Source organism: Solanum dulcamara, chromosome 8, assembly GCF_947179165.1.
Source record: "Solanum dulcamara chromosome 8, daSolDulc1.2, whole genome shotgun sequence".
Lineage (NCBI taxonomy): Eukaryota > Viridiplantae > Streptophyta > Magnoliopsida > Solanales > Solanaceae > Solanum > Solanum dulcamara.
This window is the reverse complement of record NC_077244.1, coordinates 62,917,322-62,934,723: the sequence shown is the minus strand read 5'-3', so window position 1 is coordinate 62,934,723 and position 17,402 is coordinate 62,917,322. Positions and strand designations below refer to the sequence as shown.

The 17,402-nt window shown below is 37.5% G+C and overlaps 1 protein-coding gene across 1 annotated transcript in view; it reads left to right on the top strand.

Annotated features, from left to right (window-relative positions):
- The first annotated feature begins 259 nt into the window (after positions 1-259).
- LOC129901738 (histone-lysine N-methyltransferase ASHH2-like) overlaps positions 260-17,402 on the top strand; it is a 34,493-nt gene continuing 17,350 nt past the window's right edge. Inside the window, exons 1-9 of the mRNA XM_055976996.1 lie at positions 260-457; positions 2,001-3,818; positions 3,928-4,135; positions 11,396-11,562; positions 11,672-11,751; positions 13,280-13,411; positions 13,505-13,621; positions 16,022-16,114; positions 16,406-16,483. Coding sequence (XP_055832971.1) covers positions 2,132-3,818; positions 3,928-4,135; positions 11,396-11,562; positions 11,672-11,751; positions 13,280-13,411; positions 13,505-13,621; positions 16,022-16,114; positions 16,406-16,483 — 2,562 coding nt within the window. The 5' untranslated portion in view covers positions 260-457; positions 2,001-2,131. The remainder of the gene's footprint in view (positions 458-2,000; positions 3,819-3,927; positions 4,136-11,395; positions 11,563-11,671; positions 11,752-13,279; positions 13,412-13,504; positions 13,622-16,021; positions 16,115-16,405; positions 16,484-17,402) is intronic.

Genomic DNA, 17,402 nt, shown 5'->3' with positions numbered 1-17,402 from the left:
TAAAAGATCAAAAGGTAATATGTTAAAATTTACTATCTATTGTTGTTGGTGCATGAATTATTACTCAAGACATCTTTGTGATTTGATAATATTTTTTGATATTTTAAAATATAAAAATATATAAGACTGTATAATTTCTTGGAGTAAAGTACCTTATAGGTAATATTTAATTATCTGAATTTTGCGCTGAAAAGATTAAAACAGAACACTAATAATAGCAGGATAAAATAAAACAAAAAAAAAAGGAGAGGAAAAGCTGAAATGAGTTCCGCCGGAGCCCTTTTCTCTTTCACCAACTCTTAAAAACCGTTTGCTGACCCAAAGTGATTCTTCTCTCTCTCTCTAAAACGCTACAATAAATATCCATTCTCTCTCTAAAAACCTAGAGAGATACTTTTATGTTTATTTCCTGAAATTGCTCATCTTACTGTTCGTCAAGTTTCTTCAAATTCACGAGGTATGATCTTTATGTTGATTCTTCTCTTTTCTGTAATCTTTTTTTTGATTTTATGGCAATTAGGTATATGTATGTATCTGCATTGGTGTTGGAGATTTGATTTTAGGGATTTTGATGTTAGCTGCTTAGGGTTTTCTTTTATTGGTGTATCTACCCTTTCGCTTTTGGGCTTCTCTAGTAGAAAAATGGGGCTCCGTTACTTTTCAGTTTTCCCTGTACAGAGGTATTGTTATCTGTGTGTGCATTAAGCTGCTGTTTTGTAAAGTAAGATTTTTTTTCGGTTTTCTGGTGTTGGGTTTTCTAGCTCAATGCAGTAAGTGATCATCTCTCCTGTAATGGGCCTGGTGATCACCATCTCATCCGTAGAGGTGATGAGTAACTCTGCCTCCACGGGTTAAGCAGATTGGAGAAATCACCTTTGCTTATTTGACTCTGTCAGGTCTTAATCCCAGCTAGGCACAAAAAATAAGTGTAGGACAAAAAAGAAACTAATTAAAGTTGTATATATATGTGCTTGTGCAAGATGTTTCATCAGTAATTTTAGGTTAGGTGGGTGTTGGAAAGAGTTGGGCTGCATTATTTTGATTTAGTCTTTAGCAGATCTGAAAATATTGGGTTATGCACTGTTTAATTGCTAAAACTTCATTTAGCATTTGTATGCACCGGATTCTCTGTTAATTCAAAATATTTCATTAATGTCCCACAAGCTAATGATACATTACCAAAGTACGGTGTTACATCAGACTCCACGAGATTTAATCGTTATATTATACAGGAAACATACTTTCTGGACCAAAAGAATAAGTGGAGAAACGAAAGGAATTAACTTTCCCCAGGGGAGTTTATATATCCTAAAAGATTCTCTTTTTTCTTTCTCCTAGTCAATCGAAAACTACAAAGATGAGCAATCTCCCACAACTCTTCTCTTTCTGACATCCACTGCTTGTCATCCAACTCACCACATGGAGTAGACTAGAGCCCATGACTCTATTGCAAAAATGCAATGTAGTAGTAGGTGATTGACTTGTCCTCAAGGGTGCGGCCTAGTGATGGAGGAGAATGATGAGGATTCTAGTGGAGGCAAAAAATATTAGGTGATTTTTTCCCATCTACCTAAGCACTTAATTGGAATAAGCGAGGAACACGCAAGCTAGCTGAACACCACTGTCGTAAAAAAATAGGTAGTAGGTGATCGGCTTTACTATTTTCTTTGAGAAGGAAAAAATATGGTAAAGCCGAGCACCTACTACCATTTAAGAAAGAGAGAAAACGGAATAGGTCATCTTCCTTCGCATACCTGGTAACTTGATTATATCCTTGACATCATAGCTATGTTTTGTGACATCTTTATTGTTTATGGTGGTGGTTTTCTTGTCCATGTTATAGCATTCCCCCCCCTCCTCCCCCCCCCCCCCCCAATGTGTGGGGAATTTCTCTCTATTTACAATTCCCATCCTTTTTGTGTGTATGAATGCTTCAAGACTTGTTTGATGAAGATTCTGAATGCTTTTCTAATTAATATAACTATCATTTGCTCTTACAGATCACTGCAGTGAATTTCTGAGGCAAGCATATCTGTACATGGCAGTTAGTTCTTGACATCTTGTACTGGTATAAGGAGGAATTATCATTGGGGCCTATGCTTTCTTTGAACATTGCTGTAAAACTGTTGTTATGCTTTCCCAGATATCAACAGGAGACAATGTCTGCGATTTTGGGCAGAGTTCATATGTCATGGATTCCAATTACATGACTGAAAACTTATCTGTCTCTTTGCAATCACCTCAATCCTTTGAGATAAGATCTGCTGATGTGTCTCATAGAATGGTCACACTTGATGTTTCAGGGACTGATGTTCTTGAGAATGCTTCTGACTCAATTAGCATAACTGAGTTGTCACAAAAGGAGGATGATAAAGGCAAAGATACTGTAAAAGCTGATATTGCTTCTGAAAGTGAATGCCCTGACAATGCATGCATTGCTCCTCGGAGAAGGAGTGGGCGCAACAGCAAGTTAAGCCAGAGTCTGGCTACAGTACCAGCAAGAAATGGCAGGAGAATAGCCATTAAAAAAACATCCATAGATCTTAGTTCTTTGCAGATTACAAGAAAGAGAAGAAGCTATTTCAGTAAACAAGCTCGTTCTTCGGTCTGGGGTTTGTTAGAAAATACACTGCAATCTTTTGAACGTAATGTCAGGCTTGAGATAGCTTCAGGGAAGCAGAAAAATTTAAGAATAGCAAAAAAGGGTTGTAGCGGAAAAGAGAAACATGGTAAGAATCAGATTGGTCGAAAGTCACGAAAATCAAAGGGTAAAAGTTCCATTCCAACTGGCCCAATTTCCTTGAAGGTGAAATTTGGTCCACGTTATCTGATGGATGTTATTCCTCTTATTGATAATGATACTAACAAAAACTGTGCTGCTGGAGAAGAATTGAAAAAATTGCCCAAAATTGCTAGCGAAGTTGATGATAGGTTTGGAGAGGAGGTATTAAGCGTGCAGTTCCATGGTTGCAATGGAAATTTGGATAATGACTATGTTTCTTTATCAGAAGGATGCCAACCTGGAAAAAGCTCAGTTCAAGATCCAGCTGCTAAGACTTTAGTTTGTCACGTTGAGTCACCTTCCCAGGATGGAAGGTCGGTCAGTAACAGGTTTTTGGATCCTGGAACTTCACCTGATTCAGAAGTCATCAACCTAATTACTGATACTCCAATCGATGTTCCAGAAGAGTTTCATGATTTGACTTTGTCTAAGCCATGTGCTACTCCTGTGGATGCTCCAATTTTGAGGACGCATGAGAAGAGCTGTAAAAAAGGATGGAAAAAAGAGAGGCTCCCAAAGGTTTCCAATTCTGGGGTGAAAGATTTGCTTAGTCCAGAAAGCATGAGCAGTGCACAAGTATTTGGGAATACCATGCACGGAGAAAAAAAAAGGGATGGTTTGTCTTGTTCTGATACTTCTGTTTTAACTACAGCTGGTGGAACGGGCAACATGTTCAGCACTGTGATATTTTCAGGAGAACTGCTTGGTTGTTCAGGAGTGTCAAACTTGGGAATCTCGTGTGCGTCCTCAAATCCTGAAAGTGATCCAGAGGGAAATCATTGTTCTAGTGTTGGCACTGAGTCTCCAGAGTCAGGGTTGTCGGAGAAATTGGTATCCTCTCCTGATGAGCGAAAAGTTTCTGAAGAGGGGAGACCGAAGGAATTAGGAAAGAGCAGGCCAGAAGTCCCAAGTTTGTCAAAAGGAAGAGGTAGTAAAAAGAAAGGGAACAAAGAAAAGGAAAACATTATGCATGATGTGAAGCACAAAAGTGACCCTGTTAAGTGTTTAGGTGAAGTGAGACAGCACTCAGGAACAGGTATTGTCAGATGATTCAGTAATAATAAATTGAGCTTTTAAAGTTCAATTTATGTAAGCTAACCTTGGTACATTGTAGTATTCAGTGACTATATTAACTAATGTTGTAGAGAATGGAATAACATCTGGGCTTGGACAAGTTGTCTCTGAAAAGAAAAGTTTAGATGGAGGCATTTCAAACTTGGACATTCTGCAGAGTGAGATAGGCGAGCGCCTCTTGCCACCAAGAAATGCTTGGGTGCAGTGTGATGATTGCCTCAAATGGAGGCGTATACCTTCCTTGCTTGCTGATCAAATTGAAGAAACAAACTGCAGATGGTATGTGATATATTCTCACCTAACCTCCGGATCACAGATGTGCCAATAGTATACTCTTCTGTTTCCATTTAGTTTTTTCTTGGTGGACTATGGCTAGATCACACTTCCCAATTATGTGTCATGTGTGCGCTCGCTCACATATGTTTGTTATGTGTCTATGCATGCGTCATATTTCCCTGCTGTAATTCAAAAACTAGTAAATGCATTCCCGAGCTTCTGTGGGTCACCATAAAAGTCAGCCTTCTTTTCTGTCTTTACATGCTATGGTGATTCTATATGTTCTAAAACTAAGCATGCTCAGATTGAAAAACTTAAATTTTTATTGTTATAGCCACTATATCTCCTAAATGTTAGTTTTTGTATTTTCTGTAAATTTGTGGGGTTTACTTAGAGGTTGCTTCTCGCTTAAAGCTGTAGGAGCCTTGTTGTATTTCTGCTCTTTTCACTGTAAAAGCACTGTTACAGTGATACTTCTTCATTTCTATTTTTTTTGGAGAATGGTAACTTTTCAACTGTATATCCACAGGTATACTACATCAAAAATTGTAATCCCCATCCAAAAGTATTACAACTTACAACTAGATTTCTTGTTTGTACTTTTTTTATACAAATAATCTAAAATATCAAAAAGATCTTCTGTTTGTGCTAGCACTTCCTATTTACACCAAAAATAATAAGGAGCTAAACAATTAACACCATTTTATTCTTAAACAAATTGTAAGGATTCAATCCATTAACGTATTTAGCTTTAGACTTTGGTATGATGTTTTCTCTTTAGACTAACTTTTCATTTACCAACTTTAATAATTTACTCCACCATCACTAATATAATATACACATCAAATTAGGGTTTTGTTTTTAGAGGTAAAGGTAGTGTGTGGTAGGTGTGTGCCACGAGTTGGAATCCAGAGGTGAACCAAGTGTGTTATTTTAGTGGAGAAGGATAGAAGGGTGGATTGATTATCCACCAAGTTTTCAAGTTGAAAAAAATGGATTTCTCAGTTATCAATAGACACACACACATTTGTGTGTGTGTACACAAACCTATGTCTGTATGTACACACGTATGTGTCTGTATGTTCACACACATCAATTTAACATCTTAAACTTGTTACTTGTGTCCATTAAATGGCGTCTTACAAAATGGGATAAAGGGAAATCCAACTCAAAACATTAAGGCATTAAGTAAAAAAATGCTCTCAGGGCCCCTTTTTCGAGGCATCCTCCTGAAGTTCCATCTTATCTGGGCTTTGGGAATCCCATTCAGGAAGAGACCTTTTGGGTGATGGTAGCCATATGGGGGCCACATGCAAGCTGACCCCACCACTAAGCCTTTAACACAAAAGAACTCAGTTGGGCCAAGGCTTTTGGACATGGAACAAAAGCTTGTAAGGAATGTTGACCCCTTCATTAAGGAAACTAACATCTGGCTTCCATCTAGCGAAGCCCAAAACGATCTTTTGACTTATGTTGACCAGGTTATGTTTTTCGAAACCATTGTTCCAGAATCTCTAGAAAACTATCTGTATGCAGATGTGCAAATCCCAGAGCATGTATAAATGTCGAGTACGCCTAAAAAGGAGAGGGATATAAGCATTGAAGAACAAGGAAAATTGAATCAATTAACCTTCCTGGGTGATCCGATACCAATTAATTCAGATGCATCCGGATGTACTAAAGAAGCAGAGGGAAAGGAAAACACTTAGGTGAATAACAACATTATTAGGCTCAGCCAATGCTACCTTTGTGGCTATAATTCCTAAGAATACTGGAGCAATTGAGCTAAATGATTACATACCTATTAGCTTGATTGGGGGAGTCTGATTATTGCTAAGCTTTTGACTGAAAGGTTGAAAAAGGTTATCCATAGACTGGTGAACAGACAACAAATGGCATTCATAAAGGGGAGACAAATCATGGATGCCATCCTAATTGCAAATGAGTGTGGAGTCAAGACAAAGGAGTAAGCTACCAGGTATGTTATGCAAACTAGATATCCAGAAAGCATATGATCATCTAAATTGAGACTTCCTAATTCAGATGATGGAAAAGATGGGGTTTGGAGCTAGATGGATCATGTGGATTAAACATTGTATTAGTACAGTGAAATTCTCAGTCTTGATAAACAGAACACCACATGGCTTTTTTCCTTCTCATAGAGGATTGAGGCAGGGTGATCCCCTGTCATCTTTCTTGTTTATCCTGGCAATGGAGGGTATAAGCAACTTACTACACACAACTAAGGTAAAGGGATGGATAAGAGGCTTCCAAACTGGGATGTAAACAACTTGGAGATTACTCATTTGCAATATGCATACGACACCCTAGTTTTTTGTGATGCAGTGGAAGAACATATTTTGATTCTAAGGGCTATCTTCATTATCTTTGAAGCTGTGTCAGGTTTGCATATCAATTGGAACAAAAGCTTCATTTATCCCATAAATGAAGTTTTGGGACTAGAAACTCTGGCTACAAAGCTAGGAGGGATGGTGGGAATCTCCAAACTACATACATGGGCATGCCTCTGGGTGCAGAAAGCAATTCCAAGGGGAGATGGAATGGTGTATTAGAGAAATGTGAGAAGAATTGACAAATTGGAAGAGTCAATATCTTTCTAGAGGAGGAAGACTCACCTTTGCAAACAGTGTATTAGAGGCACTACCTGCATACATGATGTCTATCTTCCCAGCGCCAGTAAATGTGATAGACAGAATTGACAAAATCAGAAGAGATTTCTTTTGGCAGGGTAGTGAAGACGAACAAATTTCACTTAGTTAATGGGGGAATTGCTAGTGGGAAAGAAAGCAGGAGGGGTTGGTATGAGAAATATGGAAGCACAAAGTTAGAGTCTAATGATGAAATGGCCGTGGAAATTTGGAACAAATGATAACATGTTATGGAAGGAAATCATCACTGCCAAATATGGGATGGAAAACAATTGGAAAACAAACATGGTCTCAATACCATATAGTTGCACAGGTTGGAGGGCTATAAGAAATCTATGGCCTCTATTGAAGAGAAAAATCTGCTATAAAGTAGGAAATGGCCAAAAGATTTCCTTTTGGAATTATAACTGGATAGGGGATGCACCATTGCAACATCAATTTCCAGATCTCCACAATTTGTGTATCTCTCAACAGGCCACAGTTGCAGAGATGTGGACTGGACAAGGATGGAACCTAATAGGAGAAATCTGAATGATTGGGAAGTGGGTAGAGTAGCAACTTTTTACACCATAATGGCCAATTTCAACAATCTATCTGAAGAAAGGGATACCATGGTATGGAAGAAAGAAAGGAAATGTACTTTCACTGTCAACTCAGCTTACAGAGAACTGAATACATCAAAGCATAGGGGGGAAAATTGGCCATGGAAGATGATATGGAAGATCAAGATTCCATACAAAATGAACTGCTTTATATGGCTACTGGCTAAGGAATCAATACTGACACATGACAATTTGAACAAAAGGAATTTTCAATTATGTTCGAGATGCTTCTTATGTGGGGAACAAGTGGAGACAATTAGCCATCTTTTCTTGTATTGCAAATGGATAGAACAACTTTGGAGGATGTTCATCAGCTTGAGGAAGATAAATTGGTTAAAGCCAGGGAACATCAGAGAGTCCTAAATAGTTGGAATAGTGATGGTAATGCAACAACAAAGGAGGAGAGATGGAAGATTGTCCCAGCATGAATATGGTGGACAGGATGGAAAGAGAGGAACCAGAGGTGCTTTGAAGACAAGCAGAATGGATTTCAGAGTTTCAAGATGATTTGTGTAGTATTGTTTTATTTTTGGTGTAAACAAAATATTTTAGTCCAAGCAAAAGATAATTTGGATGTTTTAGATTATTTGTAAGAAATAGAGGTGATAGGGGCAATATGATTAGGTTGTAATACTTTTTGAAGGGGAACTACATATTTTGGATGTAGTATACCTGTGAATATAGAGATTACTGTTACTATCCTAAAAAAACAACTGTTAGATGACTTTTGTCAAAGAGAGAGAGATAATGTATATTGCACTTATTGCAAGTGAAATAATTGATACCATAATTAGAGGTGATGTACCAAGGGTGATGTGTAAGCTGGACATAGAGAAGACTTATGACCATCATAACTGGAATTTTCTGATCAACACAATTAGATAGACGGGTTTGGGACCAGATGGCTCAAATAGGTCGAATTCTGCATTAAAACCACCAGGTTTTCTATTTTGATAATTGGAGAACTTATAGATTTTTTCCCGCAGAGAGGGGTCTAAGGCAAGGGGACCCCTTGTCACCTTTTCTGTTTATTATTGCCATGGAGGGACTGGACAAAACTTGTTGAGAAAGGCTACTGCCAGTAACTGGATAAGAGGTTTCAACATAAAAAATAGGGCCAACGAGTTTATGGAATTGACACACCTATTGCATGCAGATGACACAGCGGTGTTTTGTGAAGCAGTAAGGAGCAAATATGTTACCTTAGGGTAATACTGGTGGTTTTTGAATCATGCTCAGGGCTGAGAGTGAACTAGAGGAAGAGCAACAATTTTTCCGGTCAATGAAGTTCAAGAGATACAAATACTAGCAGATATTCTGAAATGCAAGATAGAGAAATTGCCCACAATCTATTTTGGCATACCATTGGGTGCTAAACACAGCACTTGACATTTGGGATGGGATAACTGAAGAGACTGAGAAAAAGCTAGCTTTGTGGAAATCACAATCTCTGTCACTAGGAGGGAGAGTTACACGAATAAGCTCAGTACTGGACTTTTTACCAACATATGTAATGTCTCTCTTTCCTATTCTTGGGAAAGTGGTTAGACTCTGGACAAACCAAGGAGGGACTTGTGGTAAGGAAACAAAAATGAGAAGAGCTTCAATTTGGTGAAGTGGATTACAGTCATGCTTTATGGTGGTTTGGAGTGAGAAAGGTTAAGTTGCAAAATAAAGGTTTGCTCATGAAGTGGCTCTAGAGAAGAACAAGCCTTATGGATGGGTGTGATCTCTCATAAATATTGAACGTAGGAGCAGTGGTGCTCAAATGAAGTGATTACCACCTATGGAGGTGGAGTCTGGAGGTCCATTAGGAATCTCTGGTTGATACTCAAGGCCAACACAAATGTCAAAGTAGGAAGGGAGGGGGGGCAAAATCTCTTTCTGGAAAGAGGAGTGGAGTGCTCATGGCACCCTACAGACTCTTTTCTATTTATGGGAGCCCTGAGTGTAGCATGCAGGAACTGTGGTCACCACAGGGGTGGAACTTGGTTTTCGGGAGGCTACTAAGTGATTGGGAAATAGCTTAGGTAACTGAGTTGTTGAATCTGATAGGAGGATTTCCTTGTACTAACATGGAAGCAGATAAATTGATATGGGGACAACATAAGGATGGTTTGTTCTCTGTCAACAGAGTGTACAAATGGGGACTTTCTGAAACTGCAGGAAGATTAATAGGCCCTTGGATTACTATGGGGAAGAGTGTGGCTCCAACAAAGGTGAAGTGCTTTACTTGGTTAGTGGCTAAGAGAGCCTGTTTGACACATGAGGCTATGCAGAAAAGGGAATTAACATAGCCTCTAGATGTATGCTATGCAAAGAGGCACATGAGACCAACAAACACCTCTTTCTTCATTGCAAAGTAACAACACAAGTATGAGATCTCTTAACTAGGATAGCCAATGTGAACTGGAGTATGCCAGAACACACAACAGACGTTCCTAGCTGCTGGATGAAGAGAGGTGAAAGTAAAAGTCAGAAGAGATGGTGGAGAACAGTTCCACTTGCATATGGTTGATTATTTGGAAGGAGAGAAATTAGAGGATTTTCGAATGGAAAGAATGCTCAGTACAGAAGATCAAATGGAAAGTTATTACAATTTTAGGATTTTGGTGTAAAGAACAAAATATAGAAGTCCAATTAGTGGATTTTATAGGATCCTTGTAAGTATCCATGTCTTTTTTTGTAAAATTTTGGAGGTGGCCAGCATAGTCCTGAATGCTGATGAATACAAATTTACTAGTTTTAAAAAAAGAATGGGATAAAGGGAATAATACTTTTGTATTAGTGTGAATTATCGGGAAGAGAACTTTTCCTTTTAAGGAAATATCAAGTCTTGCGGGTTGGACCAAAAGAAATGTAGATCATTTCCTTTGGACCCAAGAGTAGTGAAATATCGCTACCAGCCATTGCTTCACAATTTCCCTGTGGACCCCGAAAATTGTTGGTTTATATTCTTTTGTTTGAACTGAAGGACCTACTCCTAAAATTTAAGGCCAAATTAGGTTTTTTGTTTTATTGGTGTAGATAGTTAAACTTCTAGTTGTTGACCTAGGAAATGATCTTTTTTTTTTGGAATTAACCTCGTCCTCTCAAAAATACAAGACGTAAAAGGAAAAAAATTAGTATCATTCATCAGAAGAACTAGTCTATGGAAATGGGGTTTATTTTCTTCTTTTTATTTTGATAAATGACACTTGCATTCCAATTTTGTATATGTGAACTAGTTAAGGTTTTGTTTTACGCAACTCAGATTCTTAAAAGAAATTTATAGTGTGCTTCTTTTTCACAAATTGCTAGTTATATCTTCCTATCTAGATGTATGAAGTGCAATCTTGATGAAGGGGCATTGCACTCTCTCACTTGTTTAAACTACTGCCGAGAGAATTTGCCGCACATGTAAAGTTTAGCTTGTAGAGAATAGAGATCATTGTAAGTGGTGACATGCTATATTACTGAAAACAAAATCCTGAGGTGGCATTGCTTATCAAACTGGTTTTGTCCAAATAGGCAACTTATTTGTGTTTATTGTGTCTCCCTTACTTTCCTTTCTCTTGTTCTCTGACTTATTCTTTTTGATAAGCTAAGTTATTTTATTAATATCTGACTATCTCTTGTTTATTGACTTATAAAAACTTCTAATTTGAGTGCATCCAAAATTCTTCTGCATTGCTGGCTGTTTGCTGTAGGAACACTGATGTGATGGTTTCATATTGCTTCTGCAAAATTAAGTGGATTTATTAAAACTAAGCATTGGATGACTATTAGCTCCATGTCATCAAAAAAAAAGATGACTATTAGCTCCTTTAGTCAGGGTAAAACAATTTTTCAGAAGGGGTGGGGGGGTGGGGTGGGGTGGAGAGGTTGATAATCGTGATTTAATATTTGAGGTTTCTCTAATGGAAATGGAAGCACCTGTCATTGCCAAAGCATGATATGTTTTGTTTGATTTTCAAGAGTTAGTGGCTTATAGTCTCCTACCAATTTTGAAGGACTTGTAAGGACAATCTGGATAGAGCTTTTGCTGATTGCTCATTTCCCCAAGAGAAGTCAAACTCAGAAATCAATGCTGAGCTGGAAATATCAGATGGCTCTGGTGAGGAAGATGTTTCTCGTACACACTTGAATTCGAATGGATCAGGAGAGAAGAATCTACTTGGTATCTAGCCATTGTACTTATGAAATGGCTCTGTTATTGTCTTGGGGCACATAATTTCAGAGTAAACTTGCACTAATCTGATTATTTTCCTTCTTTATGTTTGTTGCAGTGGCCCATCAATCATCTTGGAATCGGATCAAGTCTAATTTGTTTCTTCATCGCAACCGCAAAAGTCAACCTATTGATGAGGTAGATCCTGATCAAGTCTGCATTATTGCCTCATATACACTGTGGTTTTCATTTGAAGAATAAAATGTAGAGGAGCATAAAGGCATTAGAATTTCAGTGTTTTTAGACAAAGTTCGTCTGTGAATTTAAAAATCATCAGAAAAAGAAAAACTCTAAAAGTTTAATTACCTAATTATCTTGGTTTATCGAAAATTAACTTGTGAGTTGTGACTTATTCTTGGTAGAACACTGTTGCCTTATAAGAAGGAATTTCATCAGAAAGGGTTGATTTACAAATAAAATCACCTTTTTGGTGTTGGAGGTGACCATTCCGCAAATATGAATCATCTTACTTCCTGGATGGTAATTTATTATTCGATTTTGCGATAAGAAACTGATATTTCAGTGATTATGGAACTGCAAATTTAGTTATGCATATTACTGTTGTTAACTTTCTGGACTTCAATTTTATTCTTTTGGGAGGGATCTAGGCTTGATTTTATCTGTTTCTTGAGATATGATCTGGTAATTAAATGTACCTACGCATATGACATAACTAGGCCAAACTCATGGGTTTCTGTTATTTAAGTCCTGGGCTTTTTTTTTTCCAAATGAAACTTCCTAAAATGCATAAACTGTTATTCTTTCCCTTTTCCTTGGTTGTGACTTTGTGTGGGCATTGCTGTATTATTGGCTACAATGAGACATTCAGGTACATCCGTTTAAAGAAATGCAGTGTATGAGTAACTCTCGGTTCCTCTAAACGAACTAATTGGTGTGTATACTATGAGTCTTTCTTGTTGTAAATCTTGGTGATTTGCCTTGTCCTCTATGGTTACGATGTTCTGAGCTGACATTTTCAGCCCGGCTATGATACTATGTGGAGAGATGGTTTATGTGAAGTAGATTTCTGCGGTAAAATGAAAGGAAATGATTGTTTGAGAAGGAAGTATCATGTGGTTTTTCTTGGGTTCATTTCAATGATGTCTTTTAGAAGGGGTACTTGTCCATTATCATGATAACAGGCCTACATCTTCTCTTCTAATAGTTAGAGCAGTGGATTAACTTCTAAAGTAAAGAAATGGACTTACAACTAAATCATTTTGAGGTGGGTGAAGAAAATATAGTTTCAACACTCAATTGCTAGAAGTTGAGTTTTGAGAAGATTCTATAGCAACCTCTAGAGAAGCGATTCATTAGTAGAATTAAATATCAAGTGATGTACAATGTTTACAAGACTGACATGGTATAAGGCTTTTTTGATCTTGTTTCGCATGAAATTAACTTATATGACACACACCATGCCCTTGGCTGGCGCTATGTTTGGGCTAACATCCCGTAAGGAACATACACCTTCTATTGTCCCTCTTATTTCTTTGTGAACTGCTGCTTATTTGAGTATCTGCATGATCATCTTGAACCTACCTTTATTCAAAGAGTATTTGCATGTTCATATCAACTAATGATTTCTGATGTGCTTGCAGTAACAGAAACTAAATTACTTACAATTCAGTAACTTCTATTTCATTCTATTGTCCTTCCCTATTAGATCATGGTCTGCCATTGCAAGCCACCTTCAGATGGTCGAATGGGCTGTGGAGACGGATGCCTGAACCGGATTCTCAATATAGAATGTGCTAAAGGGACTTGTCCTTGTAGAGAACTCTGTTCAAATCAACAGGTTCTTTAACTTGCAAAGGCTTACACTTTTTTTTGTTTTGTATATTGCTTTTATTCTGCAGGTTGTATCATCTCTATCATATACTGTTTGCAGTTTCAGAAACGCAACTATGCTAAATTGAAGTGCTTTAAATGTGGAAAGAAGGGTTATGGCCTACAGCTTCTCGAAAATGTATCAGAAGGGAAATTTCTTATTGAATATGTCGGGGAGGTGAGATATCTTCTCTACAGAATTTTGGTGACAGTTATGGGGATTACTGGAAGTGGACGCAGTAGTGCAATGTTTGGAACCATTAATAGTTTTTTCCTATCTTAACCTATAAAATACCAAAACTTAACTATGTTTATCCCAACTCCTTCCCTGGGTGGGTACCCCTTCCCAAGAAAAGAGATTGCGAAAGTTAAGAGATGACCATGCTATTAGTAACCAAATTATTTTTTGGGAAAATCACCAACTTGCGGTGGTAAACCCGTCAGCATCAAAATGACATCATAACCCGTTTCCATGGGAAACAAGTCAACACCCTTAACTTTTTTGCAGAAAATGAAACTCCTTTGCCCCCTTTTACACGATTTCATAACTGTAGTCTTGAACTTTCTAGTATCATAAGTCACCCCAAATTTCAATTCTTTTGGTTCAAGTATGGCTTTGGGTTTCTTTTTTTTTTTTTTCCTTTAGAGTTCTCTTTATCATAATGTGCTTGCTTATGTCTGTTGATTGTCATATCAGGCTCCTGGATCTTGCTCTATCTAATCACGATGATATCCCCAACAATTTCTCCCAGTTCCCCTCCTTAAGGAGCTACCTTTCATCGTTTGAAGCTAAATTGCATTCTCTTTTTTTGTGTTAACACATCTTTGGGCCCAGACATATTCCTTCACAGCTGTTATTGTCTTATTGATTAATGTCATGATAGTTCTTTAAAAAGGGATACTTACCCATATCTACCTTCGGCAAACTTAATTGCCAGCGCTAGCTGAAATATACAAAACCTATACACTGATTATGTATATTATATGTATTATGTATATTTATTCTTAAACATACAAAACCTATACATATGCTGGCTGTTTTATAAACTAGATCACCCCAAGGCATTGGACTGTAATTATTCCATCCTTTAATCCTACTCCTGTGCTGCTCCTAAATTGTTTTAGCTCCTTGAGAGCTAAGAATCATCTTCCGATTTCCTCAATCTTTTTGCACACCCTTCCCCATAGTCGTCTTTGTACTGTTCTTTTTCTTTTGCTGTCTTTCCAGTAATAAGGGCACCCTTAAGTGATTCTGCCTTCATCCCTTCAGATATTATGGCTTTTTGTGAATTCCGCTTTTGAACCTCATCAAACTCTGGTACACTATTGTGTTTGAAAAGAGAAAGGATAACGTAACCTAGGGGCTTACCTACTCAATTATTCATTTGTTTACTTCATAATTTTTAGCTTTATTACCTACTTGATTCAAGTTATTCAAACAGTGTTGCATATTCTAACCCGAGAGTTTCTGATTTTTCTAGCATTGAACTCCAACAACAACAACAACAACAACAAGAAGCCCAGTATAGTCCCACCATGTGGGGTCTAGGGAGGGTAGAGTGTACGCAGACCTAATCCCCACCTTGAAAGGTAGGGCGGCTGTTTCCGAAAGACCTCGGCTTAAGAGAGAAGAACAAGAGAGGAGAAACAAGGAGTGTTTTAGAGGCTGAGTCTTCGACTGTTTCTGGCGATTTTCCTATCTGTCTAACTCACCTATGATCTATCTTCAAAGGCTGGTTGGGACATATTTCACATCTTGTTTAGGCCATCTGTCTACAACCCATAAAGTTCCTCATAGCTTCTTCTTCTGGATTCCACAATCCATATTTGGATTTGACGTTTTCCTCTTACACTAATAAGTGCGAATGTCAGAAGATCATCTTGCCAATGGGCATCTCTATCGGTGGCCGGCAGACCTCTGATTCGTTGGCCTTCCTGCGTTTTTATACAATTAGCTTAATACCAAATACTTATTTCTCATTTTGGCAGTTGCTACTATTCTGTTCTCCTCATCAAACCTGGTGGCAGGTTAGCTCATTCAGATTTATTTTATGTTGTATGGTAAGTCTCACTTCCTAAGCACCCCGCCCAAGAGATTCCCACTTCTCTCCTTGGTTACTTGAACTTCCAACATCATTGTTAGAGGTGAAGGGCCCTTTCCAGGATATCTCACTCAGAAATCATCTAAACCATTAAGTCGTTCCAAATCTTTGCCATGACCTTTATTGGTACTCTGGTACTTCTAGGTTGTCAATTCTTTCCTTGAAGAAGGAATATCTCCTTCCATTGTTCACTTTCTTATAAATTTCATCTCTCTTCTCCTATTTTCATCAGCACCAGGGCTTGCTCCAACTATGAATTCTTTTCAATTCCTTGGGTGTAAGTTTGATCCAAATTCACAGCATCTTACAATTAATGTCATTGATGCTTGTTTTATTTTCATCAAAAGATTGTCTAGAATTTCTTATTTGATTTCTAGAGGTTTCCTCTTCATATGTAGGATATGTATCTATGCATGATTTGCTTTGTGTTGCTGAAATATTATAGGCTTATAGCTTTAAGTTTTGCAAATTCCTAGGTGCTGGATATGCATGTTTATGAGGCACGGCAAAAGGAGTATGCATTGAAGTGTCATAAGCATTTTTATTTCATGACACTTAACGGCAGTGAGGTATTACAGTTCACCTTGATATCTCTAATTAACAGATATTAATGTTGTTAAGTGTTTAATATAGCCAGATTTGTAATGTAAAGGAAATAGATTTTTTTGGTATATGTATCTATTGATGGATTTATAATGTGAAGGAGATAAAACTTTGGTATGTGTATCTATTTTGAACCGTTTTCATTCTACGGTCAATATGTCCAAATTTGTAATGACTTGGTGCATATAATAGACTCATTAATTTTCTGTTTTCTCTCACCTTATCGTGTAATGTCGTTTTTATGCCTCTTGTTTCAGGTAATTGATGCATGTGCTAAGGGGAATTTGGGCCGTTTCATCAATCATAGCTGTGACCCTAATTGTCGTACAGAAAAGGTGACTATGCTTGGCAACTGCACTGTGCATTAAATTCTGTAAAAGAAGAAGGGAATGAATTGCTTGATTATTCCCTTAAGCATGTTTGGTTTATATAGTGTTTACAAGTAATCCAAAAAAAAAGAAGAAGAAAGGAAAGCATGCAAGTAATACCAAAAGGAAAGGAAAGTAGTTCCTGGTAATCCTATTTCGGTATACACAAGTACAAAGATTTAAAACATTTCCTATCTATGCAAGGATTGAGTTCTTGGCATATTAATAGTTTTCTAATTCTTAACAGTCTCCGCCAAGTTGGGGCGTACATATTGTTAGCTCCTAACTTGCTACAAATATAGTCAACTCTGAAGCCACCAAGTAATTTTGTAAGAATATCTGCTAACTGATCATTTGAGTTGACGAAATCTGTCACAATGCAACCTCGATTCAATCTTTTGTTGAATAAAATGAAAATCTATTATTATATGCTTTGCTCCTTCATGAAATACTGGATTCAAAGCTATGTGTATTCAGCTTGATTGTCATGTATCAATTTCGTGGGTAATAGAATGAGTTGTTTGATCTTTTGCATTGGATGAAAGGTAGGATTCCAGTTCCATTGGTCTGTACCACCATTTGTTTTCTTAATAGGAAAAAGAAGATTGCTTTTTGCGTGAGATTAAGTAGAAAAAGAAGATTTCTTTGGAAAGGAAATAGTCCTTTTTAAAAAGAAAATGAGACAGAGAAAGCGAAGGAACTTTTGTTTTGAGCAGAAAAGATTTAGTGGAAGAAGTATTGTTTTAGTGGAAGTAGTATTTAGAAGAGGGAAAAGAATATTCAGAGTAAGGAGAAACAATTTTTAGAGTCCAATCCTTGACTCTTATAGAAATTCAAGATTAGAGGAGCCAGGAGGGCACCGGTCGCGTAAAAGTAGCAATGCCGA